Below are 20,335 nucleotides of genomic sequence, written 5' to 3'. Positions count from 1 at the left end.
GCGTAAAATTGTAAAATCATCGTCGAACTTATATCTAACTTTTATTCGTTTTAAAGATGTTCACCTGGGTTCCCTCATCTTGCAACTGTGCTTGAATAGTGCTACGTCGGACTTCGGCATTCACGATACCAGATATAGCGGCAAAACTAAAAGAAAATTACTTACCGGCCGGAACATCGTTGCTTGCAGCGCCAGTTCTTCGGTAGTTTTGATGCACTCCACAGCTACCGGTTCATGCGATTTTTGAAGCTAATCTCCGTTATTCATAGAATTTTCTTTGCAGGACCTCTCTACCCTGATAACATCATTGAAAACTTCTATTACTGCGTTAAGGGAAGGAACTAAGTCTTTTTCGGAATGTAAGCCTTTTGTATCTTACTGCTGGTTGAGTATTCGGAAGCACTCGTCATTTTTGGACAGCGTTGATGTTACGACGGAACAATGATTGATGACAGCAATACTTTCAGCCGCGAGACTGCGTCGCAACAAACCCACCCGATCAGTTACTGTCAACTACACATCAGCTTAATTTGACTGGACACATTTTAACTGTAAAAGTGCACTATACGTTTAAATCTTTCGACCCACAAACAAAAGGAAGAAATAAATGATTACAATTGTTTCTAAAAATCTCAGCTGTTTTGAACAACGTATTAGTATAAATACATTAGAGTAGAGTATGTTACCATTCATTCGTATCTACTTCAGTCGTCAGCAGTGGTAGGAGTCGCAGGCAAGATGGTGAATGTTCGCAGCTGCAATCATCTCCATTTGAAAAATAATGGGAGTGTCACTGTTGGAACTTGTCCTTTATCAGCAATTCCGATTTCAGAAGCCATCGTTTGTGGTAGTGGATGCCAGTGTAAATGCTGCTAAAGACAAAAGACGGAATTTCGGATACCACGAGAAGAAATACATACTTTTACCCTACCATCACCAATTATCTATGTATTTGGATGAGCAGTTTGAGCATATCAAACATGGACTCGTTGTCTCTGTACTTGTGAATGAAAACAGGCCAGCTCTACGGAACTATATACATGCACTGAAAAAGTGGGTGCATTTTTTTCTTTGAAAATTTCCCGCATACTTCAATAATAATAGTTCAGATTCGTGGAGGCTCACGGATTTCGCTTTTCTAAGAGCGATCATCTCAAGCTGATTAAGTTGATATATCTTGTGATGGTGAAGAAAGATCAGTGGCATGACGTAGTGCACTATGCAGCAAAAGCGCTTGAGAAGTTGATTAAGTACGTTCGGCTTTGGGTGATTTTGAGTGACCGTAGTCAAATTTGAAAGAAAGTGTTGTCTTTTCGGAGAATGATTTATGAAATGCACGCGCTCCAAAGTGAGACAGCGAGCATTAGGCAAGAGATATAGCGCTACACATCTGCATGCGACATCAAATCCGAATAAAAAGTAAAGGATAAAGGGTCTGGCGTTAGTCAATCCGCTTGGAATGCGCCCTCACATTCACTTCGTTTGAGGTTTACGAACGTAAATGGTCTATACAACGACTTGCTGTGGCTAACCAATGTGTCAAGTGTTTTTATCCTCCCAGAGAAGTCTGGTACCAATCTATGAACCCCGAAGAAATGAAAGACTTTGTGAGCACTAGGGCGATTTTGAACCTCCGATCGATCGTGCAGGAATCGGAACCTGTAACCGCTACACTACATCCTGATTTAGTTTTCACCTCTTCTATACTTCCAAGAATGACTCATGTTGGTTGTCATAGTTGTATTACGTGTGTTTTCCTTATATATTGCATTTAGATGCTCAATTATGTGTTCTACTCTTTTTTCCTAAGTCTACTTTGACATTGTTTGCTCTATGTTTTGTCGTCCTCTGTTGTCTTCTGTGTATAATCACATGGATCCTTGTATGCTGTGGAGGGGAAAATTGATATATACTGTGCTGTTCCCACCTAACAGTTACCTTAATGGCATCACCCCACGAATCTGGGGTGGTGCGGATTTCTGGGTGGGTTGTGCCTATACGGATTGGTGAATTATGGAGAGAAGGAGGGTTCCGTCCATTTCTTCCTAATTGCCGTTAAAAAATGGCCCGGAAGATATGGCTTCTAGCTATTTAGCTCTTCTAGCTATTTCCGGCTATTTTCTACAACGAGTTCGATTGGAGCGCGCCAGTCTTGTTTTTCTCGGGCCGTTTTTTACGGCAATTAGAAAGAAATGAACGGAATCACCTTCTTCTCCATAATATAAGACCAAGTATAGGCATAACTCACCTGAAACTCGCACTACTCCGTGGGGTGATGCCTTTAATTCATCACTAGTCTGTAGAAGCTTCAACAGGAGAAAAACAATATCTTTACCGAAGACGTCATCGCGATACAACACGTTTTACGCTGAAAATGTGCATATCTCGTTTATGTCAGTGGTCATGTATTATCTATTTGATGTGAGAACATGGCCCAAGCCTTGGTGGTCTATCGCGCCACACTTGAGGTTGCTGCACCGATCCTTTGCCTGTCTTGAGACGCCAGCACGAAAATGTCGGCGTAGAGTAGTGTCGATGGTGAGGCTTTCAGAAGATGTCAATTCATGATATTTATAACGTCTACGAAGAGCAGCGGAGAGAGGGCTGGGCTCCGATATAGAATTAAGAAATTCTTCAACTGTGCCGCTGTGCTCGACTTTGTGGGTCAGCGTAGAGGATATGTAATCATCCCATCAGCTCCTCTGGAACATGCCGTATAAAGTAGCGACTTCGTGCGCAAATTGAATCAAACGATTTTATATTTTCAGGACAATTTTCAGTCAGAAGCTGTGGAGGAGCGTGGATAGGATCAGGGAAGCTGCAATTACTCAAGAAACCACACTGGTTAGTGTGCGGATGGACGAGTTCTGCCGGTAATGATCGTTGAGGTTTCTAATACTCAACGAGCCCCGTGAGACGCTTCGGCTTTGACGGGGATCTAGCTTTTCCCTCCAAATCTTTTGACATCAAGAGCCATATGGATATGACTATTAATGATGGAGAACCTTCAGCCAGTCAGTCGTCGACTTTCATTTTACCAATCATAGAGAAAAGAGGTGGCTTTGCTCAACCATAACCGTGTAACGTTTGCGGCGCAACCCTTTTTAGACCACTCCGGCTCGTTTCTCCTTATGCAAAGTGAATTCCTCGAGCAATTTTGGTGTTCGGGGCGTTTCCTTCGCCTTATCTTCGGTAGACCTGGCGTGAGAGCCGGCGTCAGCGAACTTTTTCATGTCCAGTACTACTCCTGCAGAAACGGAAGGCTCTTCTTCGTCATTTAGGGATTACGCAAGTTCTGAAGTGTTGTTTGCCGTACTGGTATTTCCTAAGCTGGATATTGTGGTCTGGGTTCAATGTATTCACCTAATCATAGAAAACGTCTGTGTTGTAGCTTTCTGCAACCACCATAGGTTTGTTGAAACGTTCAATTCGAAGCGTGGTGGCGGAAGAAAGGCGTATACGAACAACGTTATGTTGAATTTTTCCCGTAAGTGTTGCAGTCATTGCTCGCAGTTGTCGGACAGCTCCTAGTTTCTTTTGTCGGTACTAGATAAGGGTCTTTGAACCAACTGTAAACTCAAGAGCCTGATTAAGTGGAGCGTATCCACATACGGACGGTATCCAAATACGGACATATCCACATCCATACGGTATTACTCATATGGTGCCCGCAACTCGTAACGAGCAAACTGTCAGATAAAGGAGAGCGGAGCATACTTCTATAATTTGCACCGTTTACCTCCGTCTTTAATACGATAGATAAACTTCATTGTTGTCATTTATGGCGGAATGAAGAAGAAGCCATAGCTTTTGTGGTTTTTGTGGTTAACTGTACTCTGCACAGTTTAACTTCAAGCTGTCAATGCTGCGACTTCTGTCTCTGTAACGACTGAGAAACTACTTACATTAAAAAAACTATTCAAAACCAAGTTGATAGATACGGAGACAGGATCCTCAAGGCTCTTATTCGCGGTTAACGTCAACTCGGTTGAACGTTTCCAATATCGACTATACATCGCACCAACTTGAGATTTCAGCAAATGTTATTTTACTCACGAAGACATGGTTGTGGACTGGGAACCAGTATACGACCTGTACTATGGAGCAACGTATGGAAAACTCGAGGATGTAGATGGAGCAAGAATACGTATAGCTACGTTTCGTCTGAAAAGATTCTATAGACCTTCTGACTCTCCCAAAATATGGGAGAAGGTACGAAAGAGAAATAAGCCTCATTCACTTGATTTAGTGCATTGTTGATAAGCTTGTGCCCTGGACAATGAGTGTTGATAGATAGAAAGAGGCATATATTAAAAAACGTTTTCACACTTCGCCCTAGCTCTTACCATAAAAACAGCGATGGAATTTAGTGGAAGCTTAATAAATTTTTCTCCGCGATAACTCATTTCCGCCATAAACATGAATATTAATTGTTGATAATTGAAACACGCAAAAACGACAAACATGAGACAACAAAATAGATCATATTCAGGTTCAAACTCACTTGGCTCCTCGCTATTCAGCAAGAGAATTTTGTGAAATGGCTCTACTTTTTCTCAACGTTCGAATGTCTACAGAGGTGACAATAGATTTGCTTTTTCTACTTTTACCTTTAGGGCTTTATCAGCTTGCAGGGAGCAGTGTTCGAGGGCGAGTGAAGCGCAATCGGTAAGAGGTCCGCACCGTGGTAGTTGTTGTTTGGAGGCCACAGTAATCCCAACTAATCTTCTCATTCGTCTGAAGTTGATAAAATGGTATTAGATCTGTCTGCTACGATGAAAACAAAAGACTCGATACATCGACTGGCCCCGCTAGTTACTGTATTAAGCTGTCAAGATATAAATGAGACGTTCGACCCATTTTTATGCAAACCACGGTTCAAGAAAGAAACCTCTTTATTCTCCACAATTAGCAATGACCATTCTCTATCAAGCTCGCAGGGGATGAATATCCATATAGTAGATTCGGATGGTTTGGAGTTGAAGAGATCGGACAGCCAAATTCGAATCTCTTCTCAGGCGACTTTAGCTGCATCGAGAGGAAAAGGAACTATTCCGAAGGTGTCATGTCTGGGATGTGGTAGGATACTCTAGTTGAGCTCTTAGAGTTTCTGCTGGACTGTTTTTGCTTTGTGGTCGAGGTCTTCAAGACTTTTTTCTCCGTCATGAAAGTGCTTGGACCACTTGAAACATTCACTTCTCGGAATACAGTCCTCTCAAAAGCTCAAGTGAAGAGTTTGAAGGGATTCCGCCGCACTCTTGCCTTGTTTGAAATCGTAGAGCATGTTCACATGAACGATGAATTTCTGGTCCAACATTTTCTAAAGCAAAAAGAAAATGTTAAATGCAAGCAATCGAAGTTTGCAAATAACAAACTGAAAGCGAACAAAATAGTGAACAAACGGGGAACTCATCTAGTTTAATTGCGTTTATAGAAAGCAGGGACCCACAAACACACTAAAGATTTCTTTCTAATTTGCTGTTTTCAGTCGCTATTTTCCAAACTTCTAACTACATTACCATATACGGTACTATTGAAAACTATTCAAAATCTTTAAGGATCACAAGAAATATGGCGCTGCACTATGGTTTGAAACCATGTGGAAAATGTACGAAGTGGTAGAGATGGGAAAGAAATGGGGTGAAGATCTACCAAATTTATTTGCAACGTGAGCATACTTTTTCCTGTTTAATGTTCTAGCAGTGGATTTTTGTTGCATACCAAAAGACACTAAACTGAATCGCTGAATGCAAGCGATGACCTAGTGCCGACACTACCGTCACAATCATGGGATAATTGAGAGTGGAATGTTGGATAAAAACGGGTTATTATTATAGTTATTATTATTATTATTATTATTATTATTATTATTATTATTATTATTATTATTATTATTATTATTATTATTATTATTATTGTTATTACCAGTCTGAATGTTAAAAAAAAAAATTATTATTATTATTATTATTATTATTATTATTATTATTATTATTATTATTGTTATTACCAGTCTGAATGTCCGGCTAAAGCCGGACTTCAGACTTTCGGTGGTTCTAGCTTCGCTGTCCTTAACTGATCAATGAAAAGTAATAGTAGTGGTGTTTTCTGTAAAATTAGATTTGTGTTTTTTTTTAACAACGCTTTCCTTCTCTTCTTTATATCATAAATTAGGACGAAAGATTACGCAGTTTTCCTTCTAAACGCGTCAATTCTACATTTGGAGAATATTCGACCATCAGCTACAAACACTCCTTTGATGCCAGAATAATATAGATACAATTTGAAAGCATCACTCGAAGTGTGGGTATTCCTCCTGATTTCCCTCAATAGTTATCACAGCATGACGTTTTAATATAAAATGACGTGAAAGACATAATCCTACTGATAAAGATAACGTTCTAGGTCAGATCACATAAACATTTTGCTACTATTTAACCAGCCGTTTGCATGCGTGTTTCCACTTTCTAAGGACGCATGCTACAAACTTGAGGCGAACGAAGAAGGAAGTAGACACGCGGAGGAGCCATAAAGGTGAAAAGCAAGTCGCCCAGTGACCACGGCTATGAAACGGTTGCAACCATCTATCTTTTGAGTCATACACACGAAGTTATTGCGCACCAATCCGACGCCGGTGGACCCGTCGCACTCCCTTCTATAGGTACCTGGCACCAGGTGGACATGTCGCACCCCCTTCTATAGGTATCTGGCGCCGGTGGACCCGTCGCACACCCTTCTATAGGTATCTGGCGCCGGTGGACCCGTCACACCCCCTTCCATAGGTATCTCGCGCCGGTGGACCTGTCGCACCCCCTTCCATAGGTATCTCGCGCCGGTGGACCCGTCGCACCCCCTTCCATAGTTATCTGGCGCCGGTGGACCCATCACACCCTCTTCTATAAGTATCTGGTGCCGGTGGACCCGTCGCACCCCATTTTATAGCTTTCTAGCGTCGAGGCACTAACTTGACGCCGGTGGACCCGTCGCACCCCCTTTTTTGAATTTCGTGACTGACACACACACACACACACACACACACACACACACACACACACACACACACACACACACACACACACACACACACACACACACACACACACACACACACACACACACATGTGACAGAATAAGCCCATTATTATTTATACATGATGATGATTATTACTATTATTATTAAGGTGTGATCGTGAAAGTATGACGAGAAAAGAGCAATAGTGGGCTAGTGTTGTTTAGCCTTGATAGTGTGGAGGTAGAGAGTGTGGTAGATTGCTATGTATTGACTGATCGACCAGAAACTCTTTGGTTGCAAACCGTACATGCTACTAACGAAGGATTCGGTGCATGAAGAAAGAAATTAGCATACGACTAAAAATTGAAAGAGACATTGCTCTGTGAAATTAGTCGGAAGAAAGAACTTTTAAGCGTCTATAAAGTTGAGTTTTCATCCGTTTTCGATCTCTTTCTCATCGAAGTTATACCTTCGGCGACACCCTTGTCGGAGATAACAAACCTAGCAGTGGGCTCGGAGTCTACAGTTCCATTTTGAGTGCTGAAATGGTGACCATTGGGTGGCCATAAGGTTTGTCGAGCATGGTCGCGAGGTGTTGCGTCCACTTCCACACACGTAAGTATGGCGCACCTTTCCTTCCTCGGAGATAGGATTGTAGCGATCACTTTCGTGTCACACAGAAATGCAAATTATCATGCTGCTCTTTTTCATTTCACTGTTGCGCGTTTCAGTGTTTCAGTGTTACCACTACCCAAGTAATTTATCTTTGTTCTGTGCAGGAATTTGCATAATTTCAGATTGGTTTACTACAATCCTGACTTTATGGACTGGCGACCACTTTATGACACTATATTTACACGCATAATACGCGCCATGGGACTTTGCATTAGGGAAGGAAAAATTGTGGTATGTGTATAATTGTAGTGTTATAATTGCAATATTAATTAGAGATTGGACAAAAAACTCTTAATTATTAATTATTCGATTAAAATTCGAAGTAGTCAAGTTTAGAGCCTAATAAGTGCATAAATTGTTGCAAATGGTTAGGTAAATACATCTCACACAGTTCAAACATCCCTGTCAAGAAAAAAAAAGAAATATTGAAAAAAGAAGCGAAATTCAGTTTTTTCTGCACTAAAGGCATCACACCACTAACGTGATATGGATTTCCGATGCTCAAAGACTTTATGGGATCGTAGATTGCAGGAGCGGGTGGGATTCTGCTCATTTCTTCCTAAAAAAAAACTTCGACTTGCGGCTTCGAGCGTCCCGGAGCGCTATTTTCTACAAAGAGTACTATTGAAGCACGCCAGCCTTGTGCACGCGCCGCACTTTCCGGGCCCTTTTTTACGGGAATAAGGAAGAAATGGACGGGATCACCCTCTTCCCCACAATCTTCGATCCCGTATATTCATAACCCACGTGAAACCCCTACCACCCCAGATTCGTGGGATGATGCCTTTAAACATAATCTTTCACTTACTTGCCACTACGAAAAGCTCGGCACGGCTCTGATTTAAGCTACACGAGCGATATAGAAGGAGGTGAGACTTTTAACGTCCATCTAGTGGGAAGTAGAATGGAGCGCAACATGGAGATAGGGGTTTCTGAGTGAATAGTTTCCCGCAGAAGTCATTACTACCCTCCCCTTACGATGCAAGTTTGCATCTGAAGTGGTGACAAGGTCAATGTATATCTTTGTATGTGTCCCAGCGAAGGTGATTTCAATCAAGCGTCTATGAAGGCAGTTGAATTGCCAATTAGAACAAGGCGGTGAACGCGAATGAATATCAAGTTTAAAGGTGCTCGAAAAGACTGAGAGGAGTCGAGAAAAGTCTTTGATTTAATAGAAAAAATATAAAGACAAAATGGAAATTTGTTCACTATTCTTCAGCCTTGCTAATAGAGGATGTCCGTGAGGGAACGAATTGGAAAGAATCACTCTAAACCGGCAAGCGCCACCAACTTCTGAACTCGTGCACGTTCATAGACCGAAATATGCTATCAACGATCTCGTTTGTATCCAAAAGATGAAGGATGAAATGTTAGGTTGAGATGGTGAAGTTAGTGCAGAGATGCTAAAATCTCTTCTTCCATCTATTTTTTGTAAAATGGCCAAGATAATCAATCACGAATCGACGAAAAGAAACTTTAATCTTAGAGAAACATTGTCACGATTCTGTCCTGTAAGAAATTATCCTTCACGGTTCTCAAGAGCTATAAAGCCGTCTCATTGCTGCGTGTTATGTACTACAATGTTTTGTAGTGAATTATCCCGTACGGGCTTATCAAACATCGCAAAGAAACCACCCGTGATGGGAAGACCGGACTTTTTCTTGGCCAGTCTACTACTGACTAAGTATTCATCGTCAGGAGTGAAGACGCGAAGACAGAGTACAGGAAGGATCGCTCCCCCACTTGATGATCCAACAAACAGCAGCTACAGTTTGAAAACGAGTCGGATAGACATCATTCGAAGTGGCAGCTGGAATAGGACAAGACGCAGTGGCAGAAACTTTTCCGTTCAACTTCGATGACATCATGCGAGAAGCAGTTAAAACGTGTCTTGCTTACATCGCTCAGCAGTATGAGGTTGTATCAGGTTGTTCCTTTATCGATCTTGAGTACGCCTCGATGCTATTATATTCGCGGAAAGCAGTATGAAATTTCAACATGCCGTCAGCCTTTCACCGAAGCAAGCTACTGAGCTAATTACGTCTGCGCTCTGTTAAGGGTAAGCAGATGTTGTGGAAACTTCCGGCAGGAATCAGGTTGAAAGAGCAACGGATCGAATTCGTGGATGAGTTCTGTTACTTGGTTGTATGATGAAGAACAACGGCTAGCTACGAGTGTGACATATAGCAGAGATGCATCTGCACTCTGTTAGTTGACGAAGGGTTTATGATCGACTTCATCGCCAACGAACATAAGCTTCTTATCTGCTATTCCATGTACAGATCGGAGGCTTGGGCAGCACCGACTGCGGTGAAAAGCTTGATTGTACGAAATAGAAGTTGCTCGGACTATTTGAATACTTTGGGTATGCTACAGCAAAGATCTTTGTGCGGAATGTGGTGTACAGGCGGATGACACGTGGAAAGCTTCAATATCTTGCACTGCCATCGAAAGTGGCCACATTCTTTTACCATCTCTTTCTTTGTCACATTCTGGGGAGAGTAACAGATGAGAGTACAGACGAGAGTAGCGACGTATTCTGAGGACTATGTCGGGCTCACGCTAGAAAAGGTCACCTTCCTCAGAACGAAAGTTCTGAACTGAGGTGACAAAAAAGGGCGTGAGGGTACTCAGCATCAGTGTGCACTTTGGGCGAGACGACAGGTTCCGCAGGACACGCAATAGCAACCAGTAGTTCTATTCTGTACAAGGTGTTGCTGAAAGATCGAGAAGTTTGGGCAGGGCTATGGAACGACACATGTCAGCGAAGACGGGCAAGTGTTTCAGGCACCGATATCAATCCACATAGTAACATCTCGACTTGTTTTGAAGAGATCGCAACAAAATCTCGTTGTATGAAAAAGTAGTGCTTATTTCACAAAACAGTGCAGATAATGCTACATAAAACAGCACACAATACATAGCACATAATCTCATTTCATTCAGCAAACGTTCTTAGTGGTTTTTAATCAATCACGCTTGTGTTTCCTATTTGTACTCCCCTCTTGTCTCTTTTGAAACATGTTTTATACCGCCCGTTGTATAAATAAATAAATAAATAAAAAATGTCGAGCAATGTAAAGTTCGGTGTGCTGCTCCTCCTTCAAACAATACAAATCTGAACAATATGCTCTACCATCAAAATAATTTGATCCGTAGTGCAACACTTCGTAAACGGTTGACTTCATAGCGGCATTGCTTCCAACAGCTTGCAGTTTGTTGGCCTCTAGCCTGAGATACGGTACAAAGCGGGAATTTTGTGGAGCAAACAGTTACCACGTGTCGCCACAAGCACATCAAAAATAGAGTATGAAAATTGAGAATTTTTCACCGTACAGCAACATTAGGTACGTAAATGGATGTACAGATGTTGAGACCTACCTTATGACAATACGATTTTTTATCAGACTTCATCTTCATCAGAACTTTGATTTCATAATTTTACTTCAGGTTGGCGATGGATCAGGTTCATCCAGCTTGGACGGATTCGCTAAATTCGTCAGTTCAACAGTTGGTGGTCCGTATAGGTCAGGGTGACTCTACTTTACTGAGAGTAGTGAAAATAGTTACTTATCATAATACGATATGTTGGGCCCAGTCTGTTTTTGTAGATAGGAGGAGTCATTCGTGCTGTTTCAGTCGGTTGAGAACATTGCATGGGTATTTCACGCAAACTACATCACGTTTTGTCTGTCTTCTCGACAAAGTGGTGCAGGCGTCTCTTCCTGAGATGTCGCGGTTCTTTATCAAGAGGAATAATTTTTCGAGAAATACGCTGTAGCTCTCTTCTTCCTCTATCCCTTCCTTCTATCTTCTGGAGCAAAGTTCTGTAATAGGAAAATTAAAGGAGAAAAAAAAAAAAAAAAACTTCTTCCTGAGATGTCGCGGTTCTTTATCAAGAGGAATAATTTTTCGAGAAATACGCTGTAGCTCTCTTCTTCCTCTATCTCTTCCTTCTATCTTCTGGAGCAAAGTTCTGTAATAGGAAGCATCCCAAAATTGAAAGGAGAGAAAAAAAGGAAAAAAATCAAGGAGCTACAAAATTGGTGGCTTCTCCCAGAATGAATCTTCATCTTTATCAAGAGGAATAATTTTTCGAGAGATACGCTGTAGCTCTCTTCTTCCTCTATCTCTTCCTTCTATTTTCTGGAGCAAAATTCTGTAATAGGAAGCATCCCAAAATTGAAAGGAGAGAAAAAAAAAAGAAAAAAAACCAAGGAGCTACAAAATTGGTGGCTTCTCCCAAAATGAATGCCATACTCGCGCCCTCAGCGTACGCTACGCATAACTATAACTTCCGTTTGTGTAACTCTACTGCGTTTACATAGAGCGGAATCAGACAAAAATCAGCAACATCAATGTGATAGATTTCTTCTAGCGAAAGCTAGTATAGAAGTTGCACATAATAATGTGGGCAACGTTTGGTTCAAATCGATTGAGGGGTGGATAAGGCACAATTAAAGGCACCGTCCCACGAATCTGGGGTGTTGCGGGTTTCAGATGGTTATGTCTATACGGGGTCGTAGACTATGGGGAGAATGGTGATTCCGTCCATTTCTTCCTAATTGCCGTAAAAAACGGCCCGGAAGGTGCGTGCACAAGGTTGGCGCGCTCCAACTCGTTGTAGAAAATAGCGCATGGAACGCTGCATGCAACGTGCACACGAAGTCACTGCGCAATACTACTGCAATATGGCGCAGCAATTACATGGTGTTGAACCCGTGCATGCATACTAATAATGCATAATGATAATGCATGTGTAGTGTATTGTGTATAAGATCGTACTTAACTTGTCTAATCAACAGCAGAGACCTTTTTAACCTCTTCAGAGGGGAGTTAGTAATCGCTGTCAAATATTATTTCGTTGAATTTCTTATTTGAGTTTGAGACGCGTTGCATTCTACGCAATATTTTGGAACAGTGACCATCGAATATGTTCAACAGGACTGGTGCGATGGCGGCAAATAGAAGCCTTAGTGCACCAAGAGGCATACCAGCGTAACAAAACTGTGAAAGCGAGAAGTTGGTGTGTTAGAAGGACTGGACACGTCTAGGCACCATCCCAAGTGTTTTTCATTCGAAAACATGACTCTCTCCCTACTCAACCTGTCTCGGACCATACGAAGTCAGTTTAGAAGGGTTGGAGAACTGTCCGAGAGCTTTTCTTTTTTTGGTGGAAAAAGCAAGTGTTGTTGTGTTGCACATCATTCAAAATTGCCTTTGCAGTTGTCAGAAAAATATAGAACGTATGATGAAGATGATTGAACCTTTTATGCATCCATCCAATGAAAGCGATCATACTGCTATGGTGCTGACGTTTTTTCAAAATCTACTTCGCGAATTTATTCTTCGTTATGAAGAAGAGCGAGTGAAGAAACATCGTCGAAAGGCAATTTTATTCTTGCCACTGCGTGGTTTTTTTTTTACCAAATACAGCTATCTTCTTTCTGTTTCTTTTTTGAGGATGTATTAAATCAACGAACAATAGTACGAAAATCTTTGAGGTCCCAAAGGAGTTCTATCTCACAGACAATGACATCAAATTGTTTGTTGACGCAACTCTTCAATCCCTATTGTACTCACTATACTCGAAAGATGGGAAAAGTTACGATGTAGGTGATCTTTATTGCAAGAATATGGATTTTTAGTACATATTTTCAAGCTCCCCGCAAAACTCGTCATGGTTTTGGGCGCGCTAGAGCCGGGACTTGTTTTTCCCAAGTTCTTGGAACAGTAAGATCTCACAGTTATTAGTTAGCATACCAATGCTGAGAGCTAAATTCGCTACGACAATATTTAGAGTGTATCCAGCCATGTTCGCTGTATGTGAACCGCATAGGCTTACACAAACGCTAGACTGCATGTTTGAGTTGATGTTCATCATTGCATGCGATGAAAAGGTTGGAATCAAGCGACTGAAAATGGAGAAGGATTGGGTTGAAGAAATGGAAAAGGTAGGCCGGCTAATTTAAAGTTTGTCAATGTTGCTAACTTATGCAAAAGCAATACACAATTTTCGGCTATGACAGTTACAGCAGGGACTCTTGGATAAGCAGGAGTTATTAACTGCATAGTAGTAAACAATTAAGGAAACTAACGAAAAAAAACTATAAATTAACGAAATACTACGTAGATCCTTTTCTTGAGAAAAAAAGCACTCAGATGGAAATTATTGCCTGATTGCGTATCTCAGTTACATAATTCAAAACTTGCCACAGTAGCTAAGTTCTGCGAGAGTAGCTGTCGGCAAATAACGACCTGATACGCTAGAAAGAAACGAAATATCTAATGTTTTCTCTGTATTTCTCGTCACTATTTTCAACCCCCACCTTTAAAGTCGGAAATGTTTATAGAAGACGTTCGGTCCAATTAGACTCGCATATTTACTACCTACAGAAGGTGTTTTGAAAATAATTTCGTGTTGCTGTGGTCTGGGAGAGCCCCCTTTCTAATCAACTAGTAAAGAATTGGTAACTTTTATATATCCGTCGTGCTCCATACCCGCGCGACTGCCATCGGAGGTCAGGAGACCACGAATATCCGGGTCCAGCAAGGCTCAGGCTACTAAGCCACTGATATGCCTTACTTCTAAGATCTAAAACGCAGGCCTAATGGGACTTATCTCACCATCTTTGGAAGATCCTTCGCTCTCCTATCCCTGGCATGTATTCCTGCGGTCCGGTTGCGGTCATGATAATTGACAATAGTACGAGTAGTTTACTCTTGTTAACAGTCACAGTAGAATTCATTTACCCGCAGTTATTTGAGCCACTGTTGCTAACTGACATTGCATTACACCCGCATATTAAACTGCATGCTGCGAACTGAATGGTAATTAGTTGCAAGTACCTAACAATAACTTACCGGTGATGGGGTGATGAACTCGGGTTTTGGAGAAGCGGCGTGGGTCTTCTAAAATGGGCGACAACACCTCACAAGGGATAGCACTTTGTTTTTTTTTCTCTTGTCGTTATTGTACCCCACCTGAATTCTTAAGCAACGACCACCGTACTCACCTTTACTGGATTATTCTCTTCAAAAACTATCGAGCAAGCATAAATGGAAAATAAAGGAAAATCTTTCGACGTTCCGATATCATCTCTTTTACTTCTTCGAGATTTTGATTGCTGGCATCGATATTAATGATGTAACGAAGGCAAATATATCCATACACGTAAGTTCTGCTTTGGCAGGTTAGTTGCTTGTTGCCACTTTTATAACTGACAATTCCAGAATCTCACTCTTCTCTTTTACATAATGCCACTATTGGATTATTCAGAATGTGTTAAATATCACAAAGATTTGACTAATGATGAGAAATCACTGTGTTTTATGTCGGCTAGATTACCACTACTAGCAGAACTCACTCTGGACAGGTACGTGCAGTCGGATCAAAACGACATGAAGCACAGTGCAGCTGCGTAAGCGGTTGCGCTCGAAGCGGCGCGGTGGAGAGAGCCTTGGGAATCGAGCTGGGACCATCGCGATCTGCAGCGGTGAACGGTGGTAACAGGACCTTCACTTGACCGTAACCGCATGCTCCACTGTACCGTTTCCAGCGCAAACGCTTGAGCAAACGGCACCGTGCTTCATGTCGATTTGACTCTACCATAGGTCTTCTTGAATCGTGACCTCCTACATGCTACAGAGATAGAGAGGAACACGAATATTGTTTATTACATTAAGAAAACCTCTTGTATCGAAAAAGATTGATAATTGCTATGTGAAAACAAAAAAAAAACGACGGAAAGAAAAATAGCATGTGAAATAAGCCACACGTTCAACGCACCGGTTCAACAGATGTTACATCCTAACTTTTTGTGCTAACTCATGGGTCGTACCACCATCAAATACTGGTTGCCTATCTTGAAGTACTGCATCTTTCGAATGTGCTTTTAGTCATCTCTAATAATCCGTTTTTTCTCTAATAGCAGGATCACTTTGTTATTTTCTGCTATCCCAGTTCGGGAACAGAACTACCATCGAAAAGTGGAATGGGCAAAGCAAGTTAACAGCTTCATGACTGGTGGTTAGGGTCGGTCCCAGAACTGATTTCATATTTGAGGAGAAAATCTGCTTGAATACAATAACCGTTACTGTTCCAAATATTGATTCCACAGTCTAACGCTGAGAGAGCCACTGACTGTTCATTACCGCTAAAAACTTCCTATTCAATCCGAAAAAGAAGTTCAACGAAAACTGAAAAAAACGGTTCAATATCAATAAGGAAATACAAAAGTTATGAAAAAGAGTGTAGCAGAAATACAGCAGAACAGAAAACACAAACGATAACGAGCAAAACAAAATTACGAACGAAGTGTAAACAAAAAAGAAGCAAGAAAGATTACGGAACTGGAACTGTGCCTTCCGAGGACTGGACTTGCTAACGAACATGAAAACAGCGAACTTGCAGAATACTTCAAATAATACAGTGCCTTGCCGTTACCTCACCAAAAGATTCATGCACTGCCTTAGGGAGTTTTAAGGTAGACGTCTTGAGCAATTCTACAATGCGACACTTTGCTAAAATTCTCAATTAAGGATGAAGAAACCAGGGAGAGTGATGAAGAAAAAGTCCTGAAGAAAGCGATAGATAGATGTGTAACGGCCTTATTCACCAACACCGCTGACTCCATAACAATGGTTGGTCGGAAGATTTCAATCTTGTGTGTGTCGATTAATTGAAATTCACGGGATACCACCAAAAATACGGAGAGCTGCTCCGTCATTACTTTTTGAAATGTATTTTTGAAGTCTAACGATGGCTAAATGCTCCGTCTCAGAATTTGAATACGTTAAGTTCTCCTTCCTATTGCTAACAGTTTAGTTCCAATATTCAGAATTCTAGTTCTCCGCTCTCTGCTTTCAATCACTGCTTCTTCTAACTCCATACATACCTTGGTGCACGCAAACTTACTCATGTGTCTGTCCTCCTCTTCTTCAACCTGGATCTGTTTCCCTGCATATGAGGGGACCCAACTCTATCAAGTCGCTAATTACGTCTAATATACCATACTTTTTTTTCCAGAGATAGATTCCCTTAGTTTTGTAGATTTATGTCTAGAATTGACTTACTTACTTAGCTTAAATGGTGGGCGGATGTTAATGCCCAACGCGGCTTACCCGAATATTTTCCGAATTGAGTCGTCCTTGAAGGTATTTGGGCCCATCCTGTTCTTCCTTCAGCTAGTGCTCGCGCAGAATCTGCCCATCCGTCGTTGTTCCATATTCTGCGGAACTCTCCGTCTTTCTCTGCGTCTTTATCCGCCAAACACCAACCTAATACCTCCAGATAATTAGACTGAGGGGAAATACTGAGCAGTGCTGTAATAAACTTTGGCGATAATGCTCTAACCTTCTACTTCCTAACCTTCTACTTCCCATGTTGCATTTCATTCACATTTCAGAAACTCGCGAAGAAAGTTTTGACCTTTGTAAAAACGAATCAATTCGAAAGCCAACTAGCCACGGATATGATCTCATCACTAATCTCGCAAATGACCTACGTAAGTTGCACGAGAAATACCAAACAATTGTCGCCATGGGCGTGCCATATGATTTCTAATATGATTTGCATTAGCTAGAATATGACTCCTAGAATCATGCTATGTAAAAACGACTTATTCTGTCACTTCTAAGAAAGTCATTGATTTTCGATATTTAGTGTTACTCGAACTCGTTTTCGTTCAACATCACTTGAAATCGAAAACAAAATAATGTTCTTCTGAGAACAAAATCTTTTGCAGGCGTCTCCTCGATTGTGGTTGCCATTTGCTGAACATGTCTTGCACAATCTACGGGATGTGCTGACTGGTAGGAGCTATTCATCGCTGAAGTGAATAGTACTGTTTCGTAAGTATGCAATATGGGGATGGTCAACGCTTTACCAGAAACTCGGTCCATTTTTGCATTACCATCTAATCGAAGCTTCACTTGAGTTTAGTGACGATGAAAATCTGCACATTTTGGAAAATCTGGATCATTGGAATCATTGATGGTTCTGGTCATGAACTTAGGAGAGTAGGTAGCTATGTTCAAAAATCGTGAGGCTGCCACCATAAACAGAAGTTTTACTTCACATGGAGTTCATCTCAGGATGGCAGAGGCATAATCGGATAGTGTTATGTTTGAAGAGTGGTGAACCTAAACGTTTCAGTAGGGCTCCACCAGTTTCTTCCAACCAGAATAATTTTCTTTTCTGCACTGTCACACAGATGAGAAACTCTCTGCAGCAATTTAAAGGCATCACTCCACGGCATCTGCGGTGGTGCGGATTTCAGGTGGAGACTTCCTGTACGGAGTCGTAGATTATGGAGAGGAGGGTGATTCCGTCCATTTTTTCCTAATTGCCGAAAAAAAACGGCCTGGAAGATGCGGTGCGCTCAATCGAACTCGTTGTAGAAAATAGCGCGCCGGAACGCTCGAATTCGTATCTTCCGGGCCGTTTTTTTTTACGGCAATTAGGAAGAAGTAGACGGAATCACCCTTCTCTCTATAATCTACGACTCCGTATAGGCATAACCCACCTGTAACCCGCACGACCCCAGATTCGTGGGGTGATGCCTTTAAGCAACAGCCGAACAGCAACAGCCGGTGATGACTATGGATGCATTGGTCAACGAGAACAAAACAAAACTTTGCTTAGATCATATCGTAAAAGATTTCTCACTAATGGATCAAGGTCTTCCAAAAAGACCGACTTTTCTGGTTTTTTTTTTCTGAAGATTTTTCTCATCCGTGTAAAATGTTTTGGCGCCCCTACTTCGCTAATAATAATCAGTCAATGCGAAAATATTTTGTTTACATAGGGGCTGCAGGCTTAACGTCTGATTTTTCAGCCGAAGCGAAGGCTGCGGAGGATCTCGAGACATCGGCTCAATGGTTTGTTACTTTGGCTGGATCATTATTATCAACTACAAGTGAGGTAAAAACATTTTCGAACAATGTACATGCAAGAGAAGGCACGCGAAACTCCTCTTTAATTTCAGAACTACATTCAACACAAAGATATTTGCTTTGAAATGATAGGTTTACTTGTGGACTGCAAAAGTAAAGTGGCGTATAACGTAAGTCTTCTATTTTATTGTTGCTGTTAAAAATTGCTATAGTCACACTTTCAGAATGGAGCGATAGGACTTTGGTATATGCTATATATGCTTTCTCGAATATATCCAGAGAATTCACGGTACATCAGTTCTCGACTTAATCGGCCTCTCAGCGAATGGGTACCTGTGCGGGTAACATTTTGAAGACTATTACTAACATATTTTTTTTTATTATGACTAAGATTCTCTACGTAACATCAGAATGATGGTAGTTCGAAAAACGATGTTGAGAAATACTTTCACGATTGTTGCCGACATCGTGGATTTTTTACGGAGAGCAGTACCATACTTTGTTATCTGCACTGGCATTGTCTGCTCCAATAAGGTTCAACAATCAACAAAAAACATGAGAAAAACGAAGATAGGTCAAATTTCATCTACTAGGCAAGGTTTCCACTACATGTCGAGTTTTTTGTTCGCCAACCAGCTGAAAGGACACAAGTGAGATGCCGTGTCAAAGAAGTGCCAAGAGAACGGTGAACAAGCGCCGTGAATTTCCGCGAATGTCTCCGAGACTTTGTGTACCGAGTGGGTATGTTTCAGAAGACGTTAATACAATCCGCAAAGAAACAATAGAGGGAGAAGACAAAGTAAGAGTTATCTTAATCACTGGATCAAAACTATCATTATTACGTAAGAATGTATAGACGCATTTTGGCACCGGCGTACCAATTCGATGCCATGAGGTCGGTTCCACCGTATGATACTGCTTTCTGGCGTACGCGCCTCAATTCAAGCCCGTGAGACTCGTCCTCTTGCCTTTGAGACGACGACACACCTATCTGAGACCGTTGAGCAGCTGCTCATAGTCCCTGTGCTTCCTGAATTCGTTACTTACACATATGCATACACACGTATAAAAAAAGCCTCTTGTTGCATAGCATGACATCCTGAGAATTCTAACAAATTGTAATGAATAAGAATGTAGTTATGTATGTCAGTTGTAGGGTTTTTCAATTAATGTCAATGTCTGTCATAGTAATAACACATGACTCTGCTTGACCGACAGAATACTCTACTTATCTTTATTAATTGGTGGTACAAACAACTGGCTTACGTAGCACAATCGGTAGGAGGTTCCTACACGATCGACCGCTTCGAATTCGCTTTAGCGCCAACTTTCAGTGTCGATAAACTGGCACCAGATTTATCTAAGAGGATAAAAACACTGACTTGACACAACGGCTCGTCCCGCAGGTCATTCTAGGGTTGTAGATGCATTCATGAACCTCAAACGAATTCTAAATTGAAATCAACCGTACAGAATGTTCATAGGGATTGATCGACGCCGTAGACTTCATCCTTTATGTACTCATTCACTCGATTTACAAACATCTACTTCATATGTCCATTCAAATTTATGTGTACATCAACGTTCTGTGTCGATTCGTTCTCAACTTCTCCCTTTTTGTTCTCTTCCCGAATTGCAGTGTCCACTCGACGCGACCCGCAGCGCTCGTTCAAGGAAAGGAAGTGGGCATAGCCAAGATGAGATGTTCCAAGGATGTTGCGGGTCCCCAGTTGGTGTAGCTACGGCCGCAGTACG

The 20,335-nt window shown here is 41.5% G+C and overlaps 1 protein-coding gene across 2 annotated transcripts in view; it reads left to right on the top strand.

Moving 5' to 3' along the window:
* Nucleotides 1–738: 738 nt before the first annotated feature.
* The window catches only part of RB195_002481 (uncharacterized protein), a gene marked incomplete at both ends in the record, with an annotated part of 32,885 nt that continues 13,288 nt past the window's right edge, over nt 739–20,335 (top strand). Inside the window, 21 exons of one of the 2 annotated variants that reach the window (XM_064199761.1) lie at nt 739–741; nt 833–1,053; nt 1,110–1,250; nt 4,038–4,212; nt 4,493–4,579; nt 5,559–5,668; nt 7,807–7,915; nt 11,135–11,211; nt 12,911–13,073; nt 13,189–13,296; nt 13,347–13,417; nt 13,485–13,638; nt 14,682–14,858; nt 14,918–15,060; nt 16,098–16,170; nt 16,226–16,327; nt 17,092–17,190; nt 17,431–17,497; nt 18,523–18,608; nt 18,673–18,750; nt 18,805–18,921. In XM_064199761.1, coding sequence (XP_064055641.1) covers nt 739–741; nt 833–1,053; nt 1,110–1,250; nt 4,038–4,212; nt 4,493–4,579; nt 5,559–5,668; nt 7,807–7,915; nt 11,135–11,211; nt 12,911–13,073; nt 13,189–13,296; nt 13,347–13,417; nt 13,485–13,638; nt 14,682–14,858; nt 14,918–15,060; nt 16,098–16,170; nt 16,226–16,327; nt 17,092–17,190; nt 17,431–17,497; nt 18,523–18,608; nt 18,673–18,750; nt 18,805–18,921 — 2,361 coding nt within the window. Of the gene's footprint in view, nt 742–781; nt 1,054–1,109; nt 1,251–4,037; nt 4,213–4,492; nt 4,580–5,558; nt 5,669–7,806; nt 7,916–11,134; nt 11,212–12,910; nt 13,074–13,188; nt 13,297–13,346; nt 13,418–13,484; nt 13,639–14,681; nt 14,859–14,917; nt 15,061–16,097; nt 16,171–16,225; nt 16,328–17,091; nt 17,191–17,430; nt 17,498–18,522; nt 18,609–18,672; nt 18,751–18,804; nt 18,922–20,335 lie in introns of those variants that run through there. The other variant, XM_064199760.1, reaches the window with a different exon arrangement.

This window comes from Necator americanus, chromosome IV, assembly GCF_031761385.1.
Source record: "Necator americanus strain Aroian chromosome IV, whole genome shotgun sequence".
Taxonomy (NCBI): domain Eukaryota; kingdom Metazoa; phylum Nematoda; class Chromadorea; order Rhabditida; family Ancylostomatidae; genus Necator; species Necator americanus.
Note: the sequence above shows the minus strand (reverse complement) of the source record. Positions and strands in the feature narration are given on the sequence as shown.